The sequence below is a fragment of the Bufo bufo genome, chromosome 7 (assembly GCF_905171765.1).
Source record: "Bufo bufo chromosome 7, aBufBuf1.1, whole genome shotgun sequence".
Classification (NCBI taxonomy): domain Eukaryota; kingdom Metazoa; phylum Chordata; class Amphibia; order Anura; family Bufonidae; genus Bufo; species Bufo bufo.
In genome coordinates this window covers 212,238,725-212,262,126 of record NC_053395.1, presented here as the reverse complement: position 1 = coordinate 212,262,126, position 23,402 = coordinate 212,238,725, and the positions used below count along the sequence as shown (strand labels likewise).

General features: G+C 41.3%; 1 protein-coding gene across 1 annotated transcript in view; it reads right to left on the bottom strand.

Annotated features, from left to right (window-relative positions):
- LRP1B (LDL receptor related protein 1B) overlaps positions 1–23,402 on the bottom strand; it is a 1,344,280-nt gene that overhangs the window by 536,005 nt on the left and 784,873 nt on the right. Inside the window, exons 30-32 of the mRNA XM_040441523.1 lie at positions 17,106–17,333; positions 7,436–7,610; positions 5,345–5,439 (exon numbers count right to left, since the gene is read on the bottom strand). Coding sequence (XP_040297457.1) covers positions 5,345–5,439; positions 7,436–7,610; positions 17,106–17,333 — 498 coding nt within the window. The remainder of the gene's footprint in view (positions 1–5,344; positions 5,440–7,435; positions 7,611–17,105; positions 17,334–23,402) is intronic.

Here is a 23,402-nt window from a genome sequence, read left to right as displayed (position 1 = left end):
CAAGAACATGACGGTGGGAAATGGCAATTAGTGTTTCACGAAGTGGATGATGATGATAAGACACAGTTGCCAATAAGTCATCCGCAATTAGTGTCTCAAGAGGTTCATGATGAGGATGAGACACAGTTGTCAATAAGTGAGGTTCTTGTTAGGTCAACAAGTCAGGAGGATGACCAGAGTGAGTAAGGAGAAGAGGAGGTGGTGGACGATGAAATCAATGACCCAACCTGGGAAGGTGGCAAGCCGAGTGAGGACAGCAGTACAGAGGGGGAGGGATCCGCAGCACGGCAACAGGCTGGAAGATGCAGTTGGGTGGCAAAAGGGAGAAGGCAGGCCACGTCAAACAGGCCCGAAACTGTTCCCTGGAGCACCCCCTTGCAGCAATCTCCCTTGCCAAGGGGTAGGTGTTCCGCAGTCTGGCGCTTTTTTGAGGAAAGTGCGGGCGATAAAAGAATTGTCATTTGCAACCTGTACCGTACCAAAATGAGCAGGGGCGTAAACACTAGCAACCTCACCACAACCAGCATGATCCTCCACATGGCATCAAAGCACCCTAATAGGTAGATCGAACGCCTGGGTCCACAATCAGTGTCTGCCTCCTCTTCCCCTGTGTTATGAGCTGGCCAATCCCCTGTCCAAGAAGCAGGCTCCTCCTGCCCTGCACCTGGACCTTCGCAAGCACCATCATCTAGCACATCCACTTCTGTGTCCTAGCGCAGCAGTTATTGGCAAGGTCCACTTAAGGACTGACACATGTACAAGTGCTTTTGGCTAGGGATGCTACATTTCCCTGACAGCACACTGGCTGAACATTGTGGAGGCCGGGAGCGAGTCGTACCCTGGGATGGCACAGGTGCTACTGACGCCAAGGATTGCGGGCCCTACTTCTTTCAGGATTTCCGCCACCACCTACATTAGTGGCTGCAACCCCCCTTCTCCTCCTCCACCTCCTTCTCCACTTCTGAATTCTCATCTTGCAGCACTAGTCAGCCATCAGTCAGTAGCTGGAAGCAGTGTAGCACTGCAGTGGGGAAGCTGCAACAGGCCGTGCTGAAACTAATTTGATTAGGTGACAAATAGCACACCATCGCAGAGCTGTGGCAGGGTATAAGGGACCAGACTTAGCATGGTTGTGTCTGATAATGGCTGTAACTTGGTGGCAGCTTTGGAGCTCGGCAATCTTACACACATACCATGCCTAGCCCATGTGTTCAAATTAGTGGTTCAGCGGTTTCTCAAAACCTAACTCAATTTGCCTGAGCTACTGGTAAAGGTACGCTGCGTGTGTGCCCATTTCTGAAAGTCATCTACAGCTGCCGCTGGTCTGGCAATGCTGCAGCAGTGCTTGCAATTGCCAGCTCACCGACTGTTGTACGATGTGAGCACACGCTGGATCTCCACGTTCCACATGTAGGCCAGGCTTTGTGAGCAGCAGAGGGCAGTCATGGAATACCAGTTGCAACATGGTCGTCGCCTTTCCAGTCAGCTTCCGCTTTTCACAAAAGACGAATGGGCATTGATTTCTGACCTCTGTGAGGTTTTACGCAAGTTTGAGGAATCAAAACAGATGGTGAGCGGCGATGCCGCTATTATCAGCATAACCATCCCACTTCTGTGTCTACTTAAACGCTCGCTACTCACAATGAAGTCGGACGCTTTGCATGTGGAAGAGGTGGAAATGGGGGAAGACAGTACACAGGGTGATAGCCAGACCACCCCCCGTTCGTCTTCTCAGCAAAAATTGGATGATGATGAGGAGAAGGAGGAGAAGGAGCAGCAGGAGACGGTTGCCTCCGCTACAGTGGGTAGTACCCATAGCAGTTTTATTCCATCTGTTTAGCGTGGATGGGCCGAAGAGGAGGAAGATGATGAGGAGATTGAGAGTCATCCTCCTGATGAGGACTGCAAAGTTTTGTCTGTTGGGACACTGGCACATATGGTTGTCTTTATGTTATGCTGCCTTTCCCGTGACCCTCGCGTTATATGCATTTTGGCCAACACCAATTACTGGTTGTTCACCCTTCTCGACCCCCGCTACAAAGAGAGCTTCTCATGTCTCATTCCTGTGGTGGAGAGGACTATGAAAATGGTGCAATACCATAAGGTCCTTGTGGAAAAATTGCTCCAAAAATTTCCAGCTGACAAAGCTGGTGGCGGAGTACGTAGTACGTATGGTGTGTTGAATACACTGTATTCACATGCACCCCTTCCACCACTAAAAAAGGTTATATGGTTCAATCTTCCTTTTCTCGTCGTTGTCCTCCTCCTCCATCATATCAACATGCTTATTAGGATGCCCTCTCTCCTAATGTTTTAGAGAGTCAGCTCAGCAGCAGACCCTCACCCCTAATGTTTTAGAGGGTCACCAGCAGGCCCTCGCCCATAATGTTTTAGATGGTAAAATCAGCAGCAGGCCCTCACCACTAATGTTTTAGATAATCAGATCAGCAGCAAGCCCTTGCCCCTAATGTTTTAGACTGTCAGATCAGCAGCAGACCCTCACCCCTAATGTTTTAGATGGTCAGATCAGCAGCATGCCCTCGCCCCTAATGTTTTAGAGGGTCAGCTCAGCAGCAGACCCTCACCTTTAATGTTTTAGATTGTCAGATCAGCAGAAGGCCCTTGCTCCTAATGTTTTTGAGGGTCACCAGCAGGCCATCACTCATAATTTTTCAAGGGTGTGTATGATGCCCTCCTTTATGTGTAATAAAGGGTGTATTGGAGTGCTGCTTCCTTGTAATTTTTGGCAGCCCTTTCACTTAGTGCATAGTCTTTATGAGTGTAGGAGTACCACTCCCTGAACAATTGTACCACAATGTGAATGAGGCCCTCCTTTATGTGATATACAGTTTTTATCGGAATGCCTCTTCCTTGTAATTTTTGGCAGCACTTGCACTTTATATACAAGTAAATATACAGGAAAGAATGTTTCCTAACAATTTTTCCTCTAAAATCGATTTTATCTTCGGTTTTGTGCACATTATTGTCATTCTGTAAAACTGGCGTACTATTCGGACAACATCACTCCCAGCAGCGACCTGGGAGTCCAAGATGCATCCAGACATCCTCCCCATGCTGTTCCCGAACCATTTCAGTGGTGTTTCCATCAATTTCGGACCTTTTAATGTGAACCAGACACCCTCTCCTCTTTAGAGTAGGGAGTGCCTGGTTTAATGCTCAGGTTCTCCCATTGACTTCCATTATACTCAAGTGCTATGTAGAGCACCCGACAATCCCGAGGTGTTCTACTCGAGCACCAGAGAACCCGAGCACTTTGGTGCTCGAGCAACATTATTAATTACCTTTTTGATCCGAGGACACATTGTGGAGTATTGCGTAGAGAAGGCAAACCTATATTTACCATTTTCGGTTTTTATTTTTTCTTCTCTTCGTTTACTTGTCTTACTTTTTCTTTGCCACTGATTAGTTTCTCCTCTTTATTACCCTTTTCTTTAAACCTTCTGTTCATCATAATCTCTTATTTTGGATTAAAAGAAGTGGGGACCTACTTCTACAAAGGGACTGCAGCTAATATCAGCATGCAATCTAATACACAAAACTATTGTATGCTTGGAAAATCTATCTCTATCTACCTAAGGTCAGCTTAACAAACAGATATAAAAATCCTAAATATTATTTATAGTAAATATAATCTTTGTCATACAACCACATAATACCAAGCATAGATTGGCTTATTTTTTTCCCCTTCAGAGACCTTTTTTTGTGAAAAAATTACAAATGGTCCAAACACCATTGTATACGTAGATCGATTTACAAAGCGATCTTATTACATGTAAACTGAAGAGGAAAATAACGCTGATGGGAGTTGAAGTTGTGTTTATTTTAAACATCTCTAAAATACCAGGCGGCACAAGTGTAATTATGAGCGGTGGCTCGGAGGCTCAATATACAGCCATGCATATATAATAGGAAGGATACGACTAAGCACTGACTGGATCAGAGATGCTTTCACAATGTGCTGAAAGCTCTCAGCTCTTGTTGCATTATGGGATGAATCTCAAATCTCATTGAGATCAGTAGCAATAACCGGCTTAAAAAAAAAGGCTTGGATCTAGAATAAATACAGAATCTAGTCAAATAAATTGGCTGGAGGAAAGTAAATGCCTTATGCTGTGAAATTAACAAAAGATTTGCCAATTACAATATTTTGTTCTACTCAGTGGGTATTTTTTCTTCGAATACAGTCTCAGTCTTTGATTATCATCCACGTCATCAATATACAGCAGGGAAGAAAAAACAAAAAGATTGGACAAAAATAGCCGTCATGTGAACTTATATACTTTATGATATGCACTAACTGTTTAAGGCTACATCCACATCTTCGGCAGGCATTCCGGCATTCTGTTCCGTCAGGGGAACAGAGTACTTGAATGACTGTACTCGGCATAGCCAGACCCTGCAGGGGCCTAAAAGATCCCATTATCTATAATGGGGCCCAGGAATAAATGCCAGCTTTCTGCCAGACAGAAAAAAAAAGGCTGTGTGGTATGACTGCTCCTCTTGTGACTGAGTTTGCCAGCACATATTGTCAGATACCCCACTGGTAAAACCCAGCTGGCAATTTGTTTTTAAACTTCTAATAGGAATAACTAAGTCTACTATCACATTTGCGGAACAGCTCCCTGGCAATGCCAATAATTGGCCAGACAAAAATCGTTGCATGCAGTTTTTTGTCCCGCCGAATCCTGGCATATTGGACAGGTAGCGGCCTTATCTCTGCTGTACCCCATTATAGTCAATAGGGTGGATGGGCATTCCAGAAACATTCAACTATGTCGGAGCCTGCTGCCAGAAGCCTGCCAGATTTGAAATTAGCCCAAGGAATGGTACAACATAGAATCATGAAATAAGTGTTCCAGGATTGTCATTCGGAACACAATTATTTACTAAACAGACATGTCAGGAGCGTTGACCGGTTCTCTTTAAACTGCTAAAAATGGTTATTACTTTATTTATTATATATTTTTGCAAAAAACGAATAAATTAGCAATGAACATTAAGGTGAACTAATGGGTTTATATGAGATTAGGACAACATGGCTGCTTTCTTTCAGAAACAACACCACTCTGGTATTGCACATCAGCTCCATTCAGATGAAAGATGCTCAAGTTACAATACCAGACACAGACTACGGACAAGAGTAGTTCTGTTCCAAGCAGCCATGTTTTTCTAATTTCATTTAACCCCGTTCAATTTATCATTTGTTGCATATATAAGTGCTATTAACATTTATAGTCAGGGTTTAATTATTGTCTTTGTGGATTTAATGATACTATATTTAAATATAAGATTATATTAAAATAGAGAGTTTGAATATATTTACCAACAGGTTCTCTTTGATTCTGAAAGAGGATCTTACTGTTACTTCCATCCATGTTCGCCATATTTATGCTGTTTCCATCCATCCAGAAAATCTTCCTTTACAAGAAAAAAAAAAAAGAATGAAATATATTACATGACAAAAATAAACACTGAACATTTCCAAAATGTCATAGGGTCTGCGTAGCAAAAAGTCTGCTCGTCAACATGAAATTTTGAAAATAAATTTCCAGTATTCACTCAGTGTTAGGGCTCATGCACACGACCGTTGGATGTTTTGCAGTCTGCAAATTGTGGATTTTTGCTCCAGAATGAAGCAACTTTTTTTTCCATAGCTAAAAATGTCATCAATACAGTAGAAAAAAGTATGCATACCAGCTGAACCTACAGTATGCCAAATAGAAATTCAACAATCTTTCTGCCCAGATCTGCCCAAAACACTATACTGTAGGTATGTTTGAATTTCTTGTGACTAAAGTCTTACTTTAGCCTTTTTCCCTCCACCTATAATTTTCCTTAAAACTAATAAAAAAAAGACTTTTCCTACCCTTCTATTAAATAAAATACTTGTTGCATTAAACCTACTGTAGTTAATTTAGGAGCAGAACCTCAGTCATCGTATTAAGTCTTTTTTATTTAGTTGAGTCATGGGAAGAATCTGTGATACCTTCTGGTACAATTCCACGTTCTTTGGAACATTTATTAAATCTCAGTTACGCAACTAAAATATTACCATTTTGACAAGTGTCAAACAATCACAGCAGGATTTTTTAAGAACTGAAAAGAAAAATGTGCATTTTGGTTGAGTACAATGTATGGGGAGAAAACTAGTAGTGGTATTGCAAAAGTCTTTATTAGAATTCATAATAGTTCAAAATTAGGACTTACAATGAAAATTGTAAGGTTGTGATAACATGAATTCATTTGGATTCTTTGGTAAAACAATGGAAAAATGTCAAGGTGACATAATATTTTCCTATTTGGCCAAGACATAAAAAGGAACACTGCTATTATTCGGTGGTTTTGTACGTAGTTACGAGAGACCGGGTCAAAGCAAAAAGAAAAGGCAATGTATAAAAGTGAAGAATTATGAAATGTAATTCAACATTCCAAAAATAAAAATAAAAGTGTTTCAATAAAATCCTACAAAACATCAGAATCTTAGCATGAGAGAACCATCACAAATAATGATCTATTCAGAAAACTGACACAAGGAGGATAGAGATGGAGAAAAAAAAACATCAAACAAGCCATCGTTAATTATATAATGTGCCAGATTCCTCATTCGGAACCAGGATATAGCTCATTAATTGGTGACTTAATGACAAATCATCAAATATGCTGAAATGCTCAAAAAATTGTCTTGAAATAAATGTTGGTAATCTACCTCTTCTTTGAAGTCAATTTTTTTTTTCTAATAATTAAATTTTGCACCTTAGTCCTGCTGTCTGGGCAGAAAACTTCAATCAATAAGTTTTTTTTTGATAAGTATAGGAAATATCTTAGCTCTGTAGGAAGTTGGAAATGTTCTGTGTCAATTGGCATATGAATTGAAATTGGAATCGATACAGCTGCCATTGAGATTGCTGGAATTGTAGGCATTTGCTATCAATTTGCATCTCTAGAGGTAGTTACAATTTTTATATTTAGGCCATTGGAAGAATAAAATAACCCCACGCTCCAAAAATGTTTTGTGCATTCCAAAACGTACAGCGCCACCTGCTTGTTTTTCTTTTTTCTAATTTCTTTGTTTGGCTCACTGAAATGGTCGCACATGCTCATCCTCCAACTGCCTCTTGAGCTTTGATAGGGAGTGAGCTACAGCAGAATGGACACACCCCCTTGGATGTCAGTTTGATATAAATCTAGCAGAGCAATAAATAAGATCTCTAGATCCATGTGAGGTACAGGGCTGGTTCTAGCTTTGTTAGAAAGAGATTGCCATGTAATATATGATGTCTGATTTTCATTTTTTGCATTAATCATGGGATAAACCCTTTAAAGGATAACCCTTTTAATGTTATTTAGACATGTGTGTGGCATAACTGTATTTTCTGCAACAAATCTTAATAGAAAAGCGAAGATAATACTTTACCCTCTGATTGGGTGGACTGCTAGGCTCTGAGCTTTATCAATCCCATGTATGACTGATGTTTTCAATGAACCGTCCAACTTGGCCACGTTAATTTGAGTCTCATCAAACTCTGAACTAATCCAGTACAAGTTACGAGACACCCAGTCCACTGCCAGTCCTCTGATACTGTGGAGATCTGTAACAGAGAAATGCCATAAAGAGGAAATTATAACCTTGGCTAAGTGAAGATGTTCCCGCACAGCTTACATAAAATTCAATTATCACTTTATTGTAACCAAAAGAATCTACACGACTGCAATCTTATCCCCTATTGGCTCTTTGAAAGGACATCAATAATCATTAATGTCTTAGCGTCGAGGAATTTGAAATCCTCTAGCAATAATTATCATTAACTTACACTTACGGTCAATAATAATTCACTGGAATACATGTAGGGAAAAATAAAGCTTTGTCCTATAGACTCCGGCCATGCAAATTAAGACAGCCAATTTGAGCACTCTGGGTATTGCTTAGAAATTGTTCTGTCAAAATTTCATGTTCGCACAGTGAAAGTCTAACGATCGCATTGGGATGGGAACGCGTCTACTCTTTAATAGCCAAGTTTGGAATAATCATTTTAAAGACACAAGAAACATTACTAGAGGCCATTTCTGCATGATATATTTTATAACTATGCATATTGTTATACAATGTAATATAATGCAACTAGAATGATGTATCCCCTATTGGACAATATAAGGGATTTGCATTAAGATTATTTTACAATGTGCTTTTTGAAGTAAAATCGATAAGTCAGTGTTTGACCTTTTAAACAGACCTTGAGACATAACTTAGGATGATAGGCAAGCCAGTACCTTATCTGCTGACAAATGTTTTGGGCGATTGCCCCTCATCATTGCAAAGCAGAGACAACTGGTCTAACTGCTCTCTGCACCCCAAAAGAGCTGTCTGCAGATGAGGTACTGACTTGACTATAATCATATACTATAAGTTATGTCTCAAGGCCTGATTAAAAAGTTGAACATTGACTACCTTCCAACTAATGGCACCAGAGGCACAGATTTCCTTTCATTTTGGAAGGAGAGTTAATTTGTATACCCTTTTCCCAACAGATTATTGCAGGGCTTTTAAAAGTTATTATGCTTACTAAAAGTTCTCCATAAATAGTAATAGTACCGCTCAGATCCCTTGAAATAAAACTCATAATAAGCGACATGGTGACCTTTTTTGCTATACTTGAAAAACTTTTAAACCCCCCCCCCAGAAAAACAATTTATCAGTTTATTTTCTAAATGTAACTAATGTAACTACTATATACTTAGTAAGAGATGGTTAAGTGCTAGACATGCTTTTAGTACACACACAAAGACATTTTGCCCAGCTGACAGAATTTGAGAGGAGGTCCATCATTGGACTGGATTTTTAGCCTAGCTATTAGGATGTGTTACGAGCAGTGATTATGTGAGGTCACATCAATAGCAAACAGGCTGCAGACGGCCCAGACAGACAACCAGTAGAGGATTATTCCGTCGACAAGCAATAGCAGCTCCCACAATTTTGTTGCCCACCATCCAGAAGGTGGCACCTTCACTGCACACCCCAGTCTCTGTCCTGACCTTTTCCAGGCAATTAGCAGAAGGACATTTGCTGTTAAGGTGCCAATTACAGCACCTGACTTTGCCTGCCAGCCACCAACACCTTCAATTGCAGTGGTGTAGTATATGAGAAAACTGGACTGCTAAGTAATGGAACTGTATTGTCTTTAGCGACAAATGCAGGTTCTGTTTGGGATCTCATGAGAGCCAATCAGTGGCCGCAGCTGTGTCACGTGTCAGGGCAGTGATTTCCCGCTGAGCCAATCACTGGTCTGACACATGACACAGCTGCAGCCACTGATTGGCTGAGTGGGAAAGGTCCTCAAAGTCTTGTCGGGAGCACAGAGAGAAGATACCAGGACCACACAGAGGAGAAGGGGAGCTGCTGCAGACGGGAACAGGCCCAGGTGAGGAGCATAATGTTTATTTTTACACAACATTAATAGAGGGGGGAAATGTGCCATGGAGGGGGGGTGATGTGACATGGGGGGGGGGAGAAATGTGACATGGGGGGAGAAATGTGACACAAAGGGGGTGATGTAAAAAGCAGGGGGTGATGTGACATGGAGGGGGAGAAATGTGACCTTTCTCCCCCTCCATGTCACATCACCCCCCTATGTCACATTTCTCCCCCTACATGTCACATCACCCCCTATGTCACATTTCTCCCCATGTCACATTTCTCTCCCCTCCATGTCACATTTCTCATCACCCTCCATGTCACATTTCTCCCCCCTCCATGTCACATTTCTCCCCCCTGCATGTCACATTTCAACCCCCTCCATGTCACATTTCAACCTTCTCCATGTCACATTTCTCATCCCCCTCCATGTCACATTTCTCATCCCCCTCCATGTCACATTTCAACCCCCTCCATGTCACATTTCAACCCCCTCCATGTCACATTTCAACCTTCACCATGTCACATTTCTCATCCCCCTCCATGTCACATTTGTCATCCCCCTCCATGTCACATTTCAACCCCCTCCATGTCACATTTTAACCCCCTCCATGTCACATTTCTCCCCCCTCCATGTCACATTTTAACCCCCATCCATGTCACATTTCTCCCCCTCCATGTCACATTTCTCCCCCTCCATGTCACATTTCTCCCCTATCCATATCACATTTCTCATCCCCCTCCATGTCACAGTTCTCATCCCCCTCCATGTCACATTTCTCATCCCCCTCCAGGTCACATTTCTCATCCCCCTCCATATCACATTTCAACCCCCTCCATGTCACATTTCTCCCCCCTCCATGTCACATTTCTCCCCCGTCGATGTCACATTTCTCCCCCCTCCATGTCACATTTCAACCCCTTCCATGTCACATTTCTCATCCCCCTCCATGTCACATTTTAACCCCCTCTATGTCACATTTCTCCCCTTCCGTGTCACATTTCTTATCCCCCTCCATATGACATCACGCCCTCCTTTTTACATCAACCCCACCAAGTTGTGTGGGGGGGGCGCCAAAATGTAGCTTCGCTTGTGTGTGCAAAAATCCTTGCACTGGCCCTGATCACATACGACAGTCGGTTATCCCTAGTAATGAAAAGAGGGATACTAACCTCTTGGCTGCAGTGACTCGGATCATTGATGACACTGAGCCCTGTCATTTAACCCACTAAGATGCCACTGTCAATTAGCGACTCTGGCATCTGTGGGGTTAAGCAGAGAGAGGGGGCTCCCTCTACCTTCCAACAGAAGCCCCTGGGATGAAATCTCAGGGCTTTGATCGGTTGCCATGACAACCGTAAAAGAATAAATAAGAAACACAAAAATATAAAAAAATTAAATCACCTTTCCCTATCTTACATATAAAAATAAACAGTAAAAAAAAAAAAAAACATTACAGGTATCACCATATTCATATTAACCTATAAAAATATTTTTTTTCTGTACAGCGAACAGCACAACGGAAAAATTTATAATTTATTATTTTTCATTCACTTTGTACTCACAAAAATTGAATACAAAGTTATCAAAAAGTCTTACATACCCAAAACTGGTACCAATAAAAACTACAGTTCGCCCCACAAAATCAAGCCCTCATACAGCTCTTTAGATGGTAATATAAAAAAAGTTTAAGGTGTCAGAATATGGCGATTTATAGAAAACTTTTTATTCTTTCAAAGGTTTTTATTTTTTTAAATGTAGTAAAACAAAACAACAAATCTTTTATCACCATACTGACTCACAGAGTTAGGACATTATGTCATTTTTAGTGCAGAGTGAACATCTTAAAAACAAAACCCCAAACATTTGGCAGAATTGCGGAGTTTATTTTCAGTTTCACCCCACTATATTTTTTTTTCTGTCTTCCAATACAAGCTGTGGTACATTAAATGGTGTCATTAAAAAAGACAACTTGTCCCACAAAAAATAAGCACTCATAGGCATTTGTGAATGGAAAATTTATGGCTCTGGAATGTTGAGAGGAAACAGCAAAAATGCAAAAACGAAAATGAGCCCATTCCTTTAAGCAGCTAAGAACTCAGCGATATGCATAGGACATCATGCGGCCAAATTCTTTGCCTCTAATGGCAGGCTTGCATTTTTCAGCAGAATAATGCTTGCCTACACACAGAAAGGGTTTCCCATAAGTCTCTGCCAGATTGCAACTTCCTCAGTCTGCCAAGTTGTCTAATTTATTGTCAATTAAACATTTATGAGACCAGCTGAGGTATCAGCTTCAGCAACCTACAGGCCCAGCTACAACATCTATGGTTAAATGTGTTGCAGGATACCATACCAAGCCTGCATCGTGTATCCAGGTGCCGCAAGCTCTTGAGGAGCCGAAGGGGAGGTTGGAAGTGGTAGTGGATCTGACTATAGGATGTGTTACAATGGTTTCTCTCACACCGTTGCTCCCTACAACTGGTTCAGTGAGAAGAGGTTGCACCATTTCTTCCCTTGCTGGACTTCCTGTAGTTGGGGCTCCTGCCTGATGGTAGTTTGGGGTGCACTTGATGTTGGTGGTTGCATGGGTGCCTGGCGGGAGGTGCAGAAGTACAATGGCCAGTGTATGGTGTGGTAGAAGTCAGGAAACCAGGCCAGTGGTAGAAGAATAAATGTATTTTTTACTGAGTGATAAATAGGAGTTGTAGTGTATCCAACATTAATCTGTATACAGTGCAAATCCTTTCCTCAGATGGTGAGATATGGAGGCTGGCACAGTGAGAGATAATGGCATTCTTGGTATGGTATCTTGGTATGCTAAACTCTCTCTAGAATCTCTGGCTAGTGACTGTAATCTGGCAATTGTGGCAGTAGTTTCCACTGGGATATATAGATTTTAGAGGCACATCTGGCCAGGATATGGTGAACTGTGATGGGTGTCTTATTTCTAATCCCTCACAAGCAGCAACTTCCACAGAAATCAGTTAGTCTCTAGATCCAGAGGCCCAAGGAGAAGGAACACATGGACTTGCTTCCTATCTTCTCACTTACTACACTACTTTCCTTCTAGGCAGGAAGTTGGCTAACTCTGTCCCTGCCAACCATACCAAGTCATGCTGGGTATGCATAAACATAGCATAATATTACAATAGGAACAAAGCATTTGAAGATACCCCATGTACTTGGGTTCTGCACAGGCTAGAGACGGCCCAACAGGGTACTAAAGACTACTTTTAATTGTATAGTTTTCTCCAATAAACTTCTCCTTTTGCCCTAATGTTGTAATCATTTACATACAGTGGATATAAAAAGTCTACACACCACTGTTAAAATGTCAGGTTTCTGTGCTGTAAAAAAATTAGTCAAAGATCAATAATTTCAGAACTTTTTTCACCTTTAATGTGACCTGTAAACTGTACAACTCAATTGAGAAACAAACTGAAATCTTTTAGGTGGAGGAAATAAAAAAATAAAATAAAAAAAATAACGTGGTAATGTGGTTGCATAGATGTGCATGTTAAATAGGAGTCAGCATACAGTGAAAAGCGTAAATGTGGCGCACAGGATCCCTCAATGACCAAACAGAGATACATTCAGTAAAATGGACTCACCCTGTCCACTCAAAAAGACTGAATAGATATAGTAAAGGAACTGGGCACTCTCAAGATATTAGAACCATACAGGAATTTATTGACCTTTTAACCCCTTAGGGAAGCATGGCGTACCGGTACGGCATGTTTCCCAAGTCCTTAAGGACTAATGATGTACCGGTACGTCATGGCTTTAAAATGCGATTGTGGCGCCGCGGGGGTTAATCGGAACAGGATGCCGGCTGAAATCATTCAGCCGGCATCCTGTCACAATGCTAGGGTGGGTCATGTGACCGCCCCGTATCGGCGATCGCAGAAAACCGCAGGTCAATTCAGACCTGCGGTTTGCTGCGTTTCCGGTCCATTCGGGTCTCCGGTGACCCGATGAACCGGAAAAAGACTGCGATCGGTGGCATGATTACACACCACCAATCGCAGTATGAAGATTTGGAGAGGCGGTGCTGGCCGTGGTGCTGAATGTCGCTGTCCAGGGTGCTGATTGGTGCAGGGGGAGAGAGGCGCGAGATTCAAACTTCCTGCGCTCCTCTCTCCCCTCCTCTTCCTGTTCTGCACCAGCACCCTGCAGCACCGTCCTCACCACGCTCCTGAGATCCCCCAATTGGCACCCATCACCCTCCTGCACCCATCACCCTCCAGGTAGGTAAGGGTCAGTGAGGGAGAGGCACCGTTAGGCAGGGATAGAAGGGAAAAGTTAGTTAGGAAAAAAAAAAAAACTTTATCTAAACTTGTTTTTTTGCTTTGAGACCCTAGACCCTGCCACTTGCCACACGGCAGGGCATAGAACGAATGGAACGCCATATGGTTTCTGGGAGGCAGATTTTGATGGACTGTTTTTTTTTACACCATATCCCATTAGAAGCCCCCCTGATGTAGCCTAGACTAGAAACTCCAAAAAAATTACCCCATCTAAGAAACTACACCCCTCAATGTATTCAAAAGTTACTTTACAAACTTTGTTAACCCTTTAGGTGTTCCACAAAACTAAATAGCGAATGTAGAAACAATTTTTGAATTAAAATTTTTTGTTACCTTGCCTCAAAAAAGTGTAATATAGAGCAACCAGAAATCATATTTACCCCTAAAATAATCCCAAAACAACAACCAGCTTATCCCGTAGTTTCCTAAATGGGGTCACTTTTATGGAGTTTCTACTCTAGGGGTGCATCAGGGGGCTTAAAAGGGTACATGGTGTAAATAAACCAGTCCAGCAAAATCTGCCTTCTAAAAACCATATGGCGTTCCCCTTCTTCTATGTCCTGCCGTTTAGCCAAATAGTTTACGACCACATATGGGGTGTTTTTGCAAACTTCAGAATCAGGGCAACCCATATTGAGTTTTGTTTGGCTGTTAACCCTTACTTTATTATGGAAAAAAATGGGTTAAAAAGGAAAATTTTCCCAAAAAATTGAAATTTAAAAATTGTTTCTCCATCTGCCATTAACACTTGTGGAACACCTAAAGGGTTAACAAAGTTTGTAAACCCAGTTTTGAATACCTTGAGGGGTGTACTTTCTTAGATGGAGTCACTTTTTTGAAAATTCTATTCTAGGGGTGCAACGGGGGCTTGAAAATGGGACATGGGATAAACAAAACCAGTCCTGCAAAATCTGCCTTCCAAAACCCATATGGTGTTCCCCTCCTTCTATGTCCTCCCGTTTGGCCAAACAGTAGTTTAGGACCACATATGGGGTGTTTATGCAAACTACAGAATCAGGGCAAACCATATTGAGTTTTGTTTGGCACTTAACCCTTACTTTATTACTGGAAAAAATGGGTTAAAATGGAAAATTTTCCAAAAAATAGAAATTTCTAAATTATTTCTTATATTGGAAATTTTCCAAAAAATCGAAATTCTAAAATTTTATGTCCATTTGCCATGAAGTCTTGTGGAAGACCTAAAGGGTTAACAAAGTTTGTAAAAACTGTTTTGAATACCTTGAGGGGTGTAGTTTCTAGAATGGGGTCATTTTTGGATGGTTTCTATTATGTAAGCCTCACAAAGTGACTTCAAACCTGAACTGGTCCATAAAAAGTGGGATTTGGAAAATTTCTTCAAAGCTATGTAACATCCCCAAAAAATAAAATATCATTCCCAAAATGATACAAACATGAAGTAGACATATGGGGAATGTAAAGGCATCACAATTGTTGGGGGTATTACTATGTATTACAGAAGTAGAGAAACTGAAACTTTGAAATTTGCTAATTGTTCCAAATTTTTGGTAAATTTGGTATTTTTTTATGCAAAAAATTAACTTTTTTGACCCAATTTTAGCAGTGTCATGAAGTACAATATGTGACGAAAAAACTGTCTCAGAACGGCCTGGGTAAGTAAAAGCGTTTTAAAGTTATCAGCACTTAAAGTGACACTGGTCAAGTGGTCAGATTTGCAAAAAACGGCCAAGTCCTTATGGTGAAATAGGGCTGAGTCCTTAAGGGGTTAAACAACATTAAAAACAACAGTAAAAAGGATAATACCCACGTGTTAAGATAGCTATAAATACTCGACAATAAATAGCATGTATTGTATTAACTGAATAAATTGGTAGTATATATGACTGTCTAGTCTGGATAGTACACCAGTATATTAGACCCAAATGGCATGAAAAACAAATAAAGGCATAAGGTTATAAAATGCTTAAAGTCGATGAATAAATATTCGCATTAATAGCAGCGATATTCGTATCCGAATATAAAATACTCGCAGGGAACGTAGCGGCTACAATTATCGTATAGCTCACTCCCTTCTGACACAAAATAATCCCAAAATAGAATAATGCCAACAATGTACGTAATGTCCTGAAATGAGTCCAGTGCAATAGTAGTTGGAGGCAACGTTGATTATTTTGTGTCCCACACTGGAATAAACCAGCAAGATGTAGCGGCGTCCCGCTATGTATTCAAACCAGCAGCGTCCCACTGGTATAATAGCACTGCGATTTTAATAATGTTCTGCCGGAAAAGTTCGAAAAAAGTCTTACCATATTGCTTTTCTCACCACAAAGTCACTCTACTGATTAATTCTTTATGTGTAGAAACCAGCATACATGCAGCATACACCCGCCATCATTTAAAGTGCCTCTGATTAACTCCAAATAAACCCTTGATTAACCCCAAATAAAGTTCAGCTGCTCTAGTTGGTCTTTCCTGAAATTTTCTTAGTCGTATCCCACAGCAAAAGCGAACAGTGACATTACCAAGAGCTGGACGTCCCTCCAAAATTAATGAAAAGACGAGAAAAAAACTGGTCTGGGAGGCTACCAAGAGGCCTACAGCAACATTAAAGGAGCTGCAGGAATATCTGGCAAGTACTGGTTGTGTGGTACATGTGACAACTATTTCCCGTTCTCTTCATATGTCTGGGCCATGGGGTAGAGTGGCAAGACGAAAGACTTTTCTTACGAAGAAAAACATCCAACCCAGGCTAACACATCCGAAGTCTCTCAAAAGCATTTGGGAAAAGGTGTTATGGTCTGATGAAACCAAGGTTGAACTTTTTGGCCATAATTCCAAAAGGCACAAAAACAACACTGCACATCAGCAAAAGAACACCATACCCACAGTGAAGCATGGTGGTGACAGCATCATGCTTTGGGGCTGTTTTTCTTCAGCTGGAACTGGGGCCTTAGTTAAGCTAAAGGGAATTATGAACAGTTCCAAATACCAGTCAATATTGGCACAAAACCTTCAGGCTTCTGCTAGAAACTGAACATGAAGAGGAACTTCATCTTTCAGCATGACAACGACCCAAAGCATACATCCAAATCAACAAAGGAATGGCTTCACCAGAAGAAGAGCCTAGACCTGAATCCGATTGGAAATCTGTGGGGTGATCTGAAGAGGGCTGTGCACAGGAGATGCCCTCGCAATCTGACAGATTTGGAGTGTTTTTGCAAAGAAGAGTGGGCAAATCAAAATGTGTGTCTCATTTTTTTACATCACAGAAACTGTGATGACATTTTAACAGGGGTGTGTAGACTTTTTTTATCCACTGTATATCATATATGACAGGGGGCCCACAATATCCATTTTAAAAACAGAATAAAGTTTGAAGGTTTACCTCCTGAAATCACTGTCTCTAGGCTTGTTCCATTAATAAAAGCACGTTTGATTGTTTGGGTTTTTACATCAGTCCAATATAATCTCTCTTCTACCGCATCAAAGTCAACCACTGCGACATCATCAATATCCGGGACAGTAAAAGCTGTTATAAAGTTGAAATATGGGTTGTCGATGCTCACTCCTCGGATCTCAGACCTTCTTGCATAGATCAAGAATTTTTTCATTTCTGTAAAATAAAAAATATATCAATTGTGAAACAGTTGCATATTTATTTACTTTTTTTTTTTTTAGGACTGATTGTAAGTAGCAACGACATGAACAAGGAAAATGTTCCAGTAACATCGTAATAAATCAATGAGTTAAAGGGCACGTTAGATACATAAAAGTAGCCAAAGATCATAATTGATGTATGCACATGCAGTCACAATCAGTTCAGTGAAAGAGAATTAAAGGCTGTGGACAACTTTGACACAGAAAAACAATACTTTATATGATTTTATATGCTAGTAGTTATTAGAATAGGGTTAAAGCAGCAATTTCTATGCAGTTTGCATACAGATCCTAGTTTCAGACTTTTCTAATATGGGCCTGTCCCACAGTAATGCATGCTGGATGGAAGATCTGTGTGTTCAGGATGCTGTTGTCGTCATTATTTTTATAGCTTATAAGGGATTTCTTTGCCCTTGTGCTGAGAGACACTGATGAGAAGTGTTTTATTTCTTTATGTTCCACCAGCAGATTAAGCCATGGGTGGTCTGGTTTTCCTCAACACATGTAAACAGCCCATAAGATTTTCCCACTTCAAGCTGCCTTGTGTGTGCTTTCCTTCTTCCATAGCCTTTGCAACCTTCCTTCCTTGCTTCCCACACTCTTAGGGCTCATTCCCACGACCATTGGTGTCCCGTTCCCGTATTGCGGACTGCATTTTCTGATCCGCAATACATGGGCACCGTTCCATTGGCATTCCACATCACGGATGCGGACCCATTAATTTCAATGGGTCCACAAATCCCGAGATACGGAACGGAAGCATGGAACAAACGTGTTCCGTGCCTCTGCACCGCAAAAAGATAGAACATGCTCTATCTTTTGGTGGAACGGAGGGATCGTGGACCCATTCAAGTGAATGGGTCTGCGATCCCCATGCGCCTGCCCCACGAAAGGTGCCTGTGCATTGCGGACCGCAATTTGCAGTTTACAGCACGGGCCACCAACGGTCGTGTGAACGAGCCCTAAGCTCGTTCACACGACCATATGGCTTTTTCAGTGTTTTGCAGTCCGTTTTTAATGGATCAGTTTTTCCGTTTTTTGTTTCAGTAGTTTTTCCTGTTCCATTCCGTTTTTCCGTTCTGTTTTTCCGTATGGCATATACAGTATACAGTAATTACATAGAAAAAAATTGGGCTTGGCATAACATTTTCAATAGATGTTTCCTTTAAAAATGGAACAGATACAGAAGACATACGGAGTACATTTCGTATGTGTTCCATTTTTTTTGCGGACCCATTCACTTGAATGGAGCCACAGAACATGATTTGCTGGCAATAATAGGAGATGTTCTATCTTTGAACGGAAAGGAAAAATGGAAATACAGAAATGGAATGCATACGGACTACATCCAGTCTTTTTTGCGGAACCATTGAAATGAACGGTTCCGTATACGGAACAAAAAAAAACAAACGGCCCGTATACGGAATGCAAAACACGTTCGTGTGAAGCCCTTATTTGCAATGGTAGAAACTTCACCTCCTCCCTGCCACTTTCTCTAAGGGTTTGTTCACACGAACGTTGCCCCTCTATGCCTGTGCTGTGGACTGTGGGCCAGCCGCATGCGTATCGCGGACCCATTCACTTGAATGGGTATGCGATCCATCCGTTCCGCAAAAACAGAGCAAGTTCTATCTTTTTGCGGTGCGGAGGCATGGAACGGAAACCCCGGAAGCACTCCGTAGTGCTTCTATGTGGTTCCGTGCTTCCGTTCCGTTAGTTCTGTTCCGTGCTTCCGTTCCGCACCGCATCTCCGGATTTGTGGACCCATTCAAGTGAATGGGTCCGCATCCGTGATGTGGAATGCACACGACTGGTGCCCTGTATATTGCGGACCTGCCGTACGTGGGCCTCAATACGGCAATGGAGGGGCAACGGTCCTGTGAATGAGCCCTAACACTGAGAGAAGGAAGGAAGAGGAAAGGCAAGGGAGCTGCCAGAAACAGGAGCAGATCTCTGATGGATTTACTGTATGCCACAGTCAACAGAGCAGTTAGCTTGGTGAAGGACTTACACTCTGCAGGAGCAAAACAATAGGAAATCCTTAGTGAACATTGCATTTAAGAAGAAAATGAACAATACAAAGAAAAATCAGTGCTATAGCCTTTAACCCTCAGCCATAAGGCTGATCGCATACATTTAACCCCTCAGATGTCGTCGTCAAATGTGCCCACACCATCTGATCGGTCCAGAAGCGAGAGCCACGCGTTCTTATAATAGCGTTCCCGGGCTGTGATCGGGGAACTTGTTACATAATAGCCAGAAGCCTCAAGCAGGCTTCGGTAGCTATTACTAAAATATACCAATACAGGCCAGCACTGTATTATTATATTGTAAATGAAGTGTGTTTAATGATGGCTGTAGAGCTATCACAGAACACAATAGGTAATCTAATGATTGACTGTTATAGTCACACAATAAAATAAGTAAATAAATAAATAAATAAATAGAAAATAAAAAAAATAGAAAATTACATAACCAGCAAATAAAATACACATCATGGGAATTGCTGCGTGCGAAAACAATATAAAAATATTAATCCCATACAGTGAATGGAAAAAAAAATAAAAAAGCGGGCAATTCACCATTTTTGGTCACTTCAACTCCTCCAATTTATTATTATTTTTTAAACGTGATAAAAAAGTCAAACATTTCAAAATGGTGTCAGAGAAAAGTAGAGATCTCCTCACAAAAAAAAAAAAACGAGCCCTCACACAGTTTCATAAACCTGTACATAACTACATAAAATTATGAGTCAGAATATGGTCGTAAAAATTTTTTACTTTTTTGAAGGCTTTATTTTTTTCAGTATTAAAATGCAAGAAAAACTATACAAGTGTGGTATCTTTGTAATTTTACTGACCTGAAGAATGAAGGTAACAGGTCAATTTTACCGCATAGTGAACGCCGTAAAAAATAAAATAAAAAATAAAATAAAAAATAATAATAATATTCCAGAAGTGCATTTTTTTCCCAATTCACCCATTTTTTCCCACTTCCCACTACCTTGAATGCAACTGTAAATGGTGTTATTAGAAATTACAACTTGTCCTGTGAAAAAAAAAAGTCCTAGTAAGGCTCCATAAAAATAAAAAAAGTTATGACTCTGCGAAGGCAGCGAGTGAAAAATTAAAATTCAAAAACAGAAAATCACAAGGTCCTCTAAGGGTTAAGGAGGGATGGTGAACCTATTGTATATAATAACCAGTGTATTGCAAAGCCCTCTTATGCTTTGTTAGAATTACATTTTCAGAAAGGGAATTGAGATTATTATTGAAATGAACATTGCCTTACAAAGTAGCTCAATGTAGAATGATACAAACATATACTATCAAATACAACACATGCTGTTATCAAAACTGCTGTCTAGGAAAAAAAATACGTATTTCATGTATTTCTACACAATTTTCTAGGGACTACAAACTGCAGCTGTGTGTCCACCAGTTTAAATTGTGTTTAAAATTGACCAAAAATAGGCTATTTGCTTAGTTATCTTCAGCAGCAGAAGTTTCAAATTGGCTGCTAGAGGAAAATAAGCATGACAAATGGGATTTGTGCCTGTAAGCTATGAGAGGTTAGGAATGAATAGCGCAAATGACAGGAACCTGGCGGAAACATTAACTCTGCCCGGAAATGGCTTTATGATTCTAAATATAGACATGCCTCATTGGTTCATGTTATTGTTATTGTATGTAATAAATAATAATAATAATATTAATAATAATAATACCAATGACAACACTTCTAACAATTCTAACAATGGTAATATAATAAATTAGACCTAGATTTGAATTATATAAACTCATAAAAAAGCAGTAGAGGCAACTTGGGAAAAAACATAGATTATTAATAATTGTTACAATAATAATTATAATAAAATATAAATAAAATACATTTAAAATCTTTTTTTCTCTAGTGAAGCCTCATTCACATGTCAGTGTTCCATGTATGTGTGCTGTAAGTGTTCTCCACAGACAGGACACGTACCCATTCATTTTAATGTGTGTATTTAGACATCCGTGTTTTAGTACAATCCATGGATCTGTGCTCTATTTTGTCCGTGTTCACAGATCCATCACGCCATTATAGTCTATGAGTCCGTGAAAACCTCAGACGCAACACGGATGCCATTATGCCTCATTCACACGTCAGTGTTTTGATCAGTGATTCCCATCAGTGATTGTGAGCCAAAACCAGGCGTGAAGCCTACCCACAGATTAGATATGAGGGCTCATGCACAAGGCCGTTGCCCCGCAATACACGGGGCACCGGCAGTGTGCACCCCGCATCAGAGATGCGGACCCATTCGCTTGAATGGGTCCGCAAACCCAGAGATGCGGTGCGGAAGCACATATCGGAACCCCAGTGCTTCCGTGGTGTTTCTAGCCGTGCCTCCGCACCGCAATAAAGTAGTGCATGCCATACTTTTTTGCAGTGCGGATCATCGGATGCGGATCGCGGACCCCATCCAAGTGAATGGGTCTGCAATCCGCATGCGGTTTCCCCACGGTCGGTGCCCATGCATTGCAGACCGCAATTTGAGCCCTTATGTTCATGGGCATGAGCCCTAAGGGAAAGATTTGGCACCTGTTCTGTTTTTAGAACCGCACCTGGTTTTAGCTCAAAATCACTGACCGAAAACCTGACGTGTGAATAAGGGCTTAGGAAGAATTGCTTGGAAAATTATTTTTTAGCTGCACAGTGTCCGTGAAACAGGCAGGAAAAAATGGACGACGCACTGATCCTTCATGGCTGTCTTCATGGAGGTATCACTGACCACCTTTTCACAGATTTGAGCATGGACACGGATGTGTGAATGAGGCCTAAGGCTGGGGCTGAACAATCTTGGTGTCAACCTATCACACGACCAAAGATTGCTGTGTAGCATTGCAGCCATTGAAGTGAATGCGGCCACAGTGCATTTCACAGGTTGCTTCAACTGTGGCCACCAGAACTGTAAAGAATTTGCAGTATTGGATTTTTTGGAGATTCCGAGGTGGCGGTATCTGCCACTTTGGAGTTGTGCTGCAACTCTTTTTAGTTGAATAGCTGCACTTCTGCACAGAGGTCTTTGGTCGTAGCCATGATTGTCATGTGGCTCCTGCATAAGGCTAGGGCTACACGGTGACACATATCACTTGAAAGTAAGAGTACAACTACACTGCAACAGGAATTGTGCAATATTTTTTGTAACAATAGTCAATGGTGTCGTAATGCGACATGACAGATGCACAAAAATCCAACTTGGATGGATTTTTTTGTGACTGTTATGTCACAAATTAAGCATGTCGCAGAGCAACACCCTTTACTATCTTGATAAAAAAAGTTGCATGACTTCTCTGTGAAAAGAAGTTGCGTGACACTTGTCGCCATGTAACCCTAGCCTTATTGTTCCCCACTGACTTTTTTGAATAAGTTGCAGTGCTAGTTAACATGGTTTCCTGTGTCTGTCTTCTGCCCAATTTGACATTGGGTATGGAGAGAACCTGCTCCATGTCTGCTGTCCAGTAAGTATAGTGCAGGTGTCCTATTTTCATTAATAGAGCATGCACACAAAAGTTGCTGGCCGTTGGATGGTTGCCTGGCGTGCAGCAATGTCTCCCTATGCCAATTTCAATTTGAGTGGAGAGAAGGGCTGAATGCATGGTAATGTTCTCACCAGCTGCACTTGAATGGAGCTGTTTTTGGTCTGCACAGGAGGCTGTGTAGTCTAGGAACCTTTAGGCCCCTTTCACACGGGCGAGTTTTCCGCGCGGGTGCAATGCGTGACGTGAACGCATTGCACCCGCACTGAATCGGGACCCATTAATTTCTATGTGGCTGTGTACATGAGCGATTGTTTTCACGCATCACTTATGCATTGCGTGAAAATCGCAGCAGGGTCTCTATTCTCCGTTTTTCACGCAACGCAGGCCCCATAGAAGTTAATGGGGCTGCGTGAAAATCGCGGGAAACGAGTTGCTAGGGGACGATCGGGATGGGGACCCGATCTTTATTATTTTCCCTTATAACATGGTTATAAGGGAAA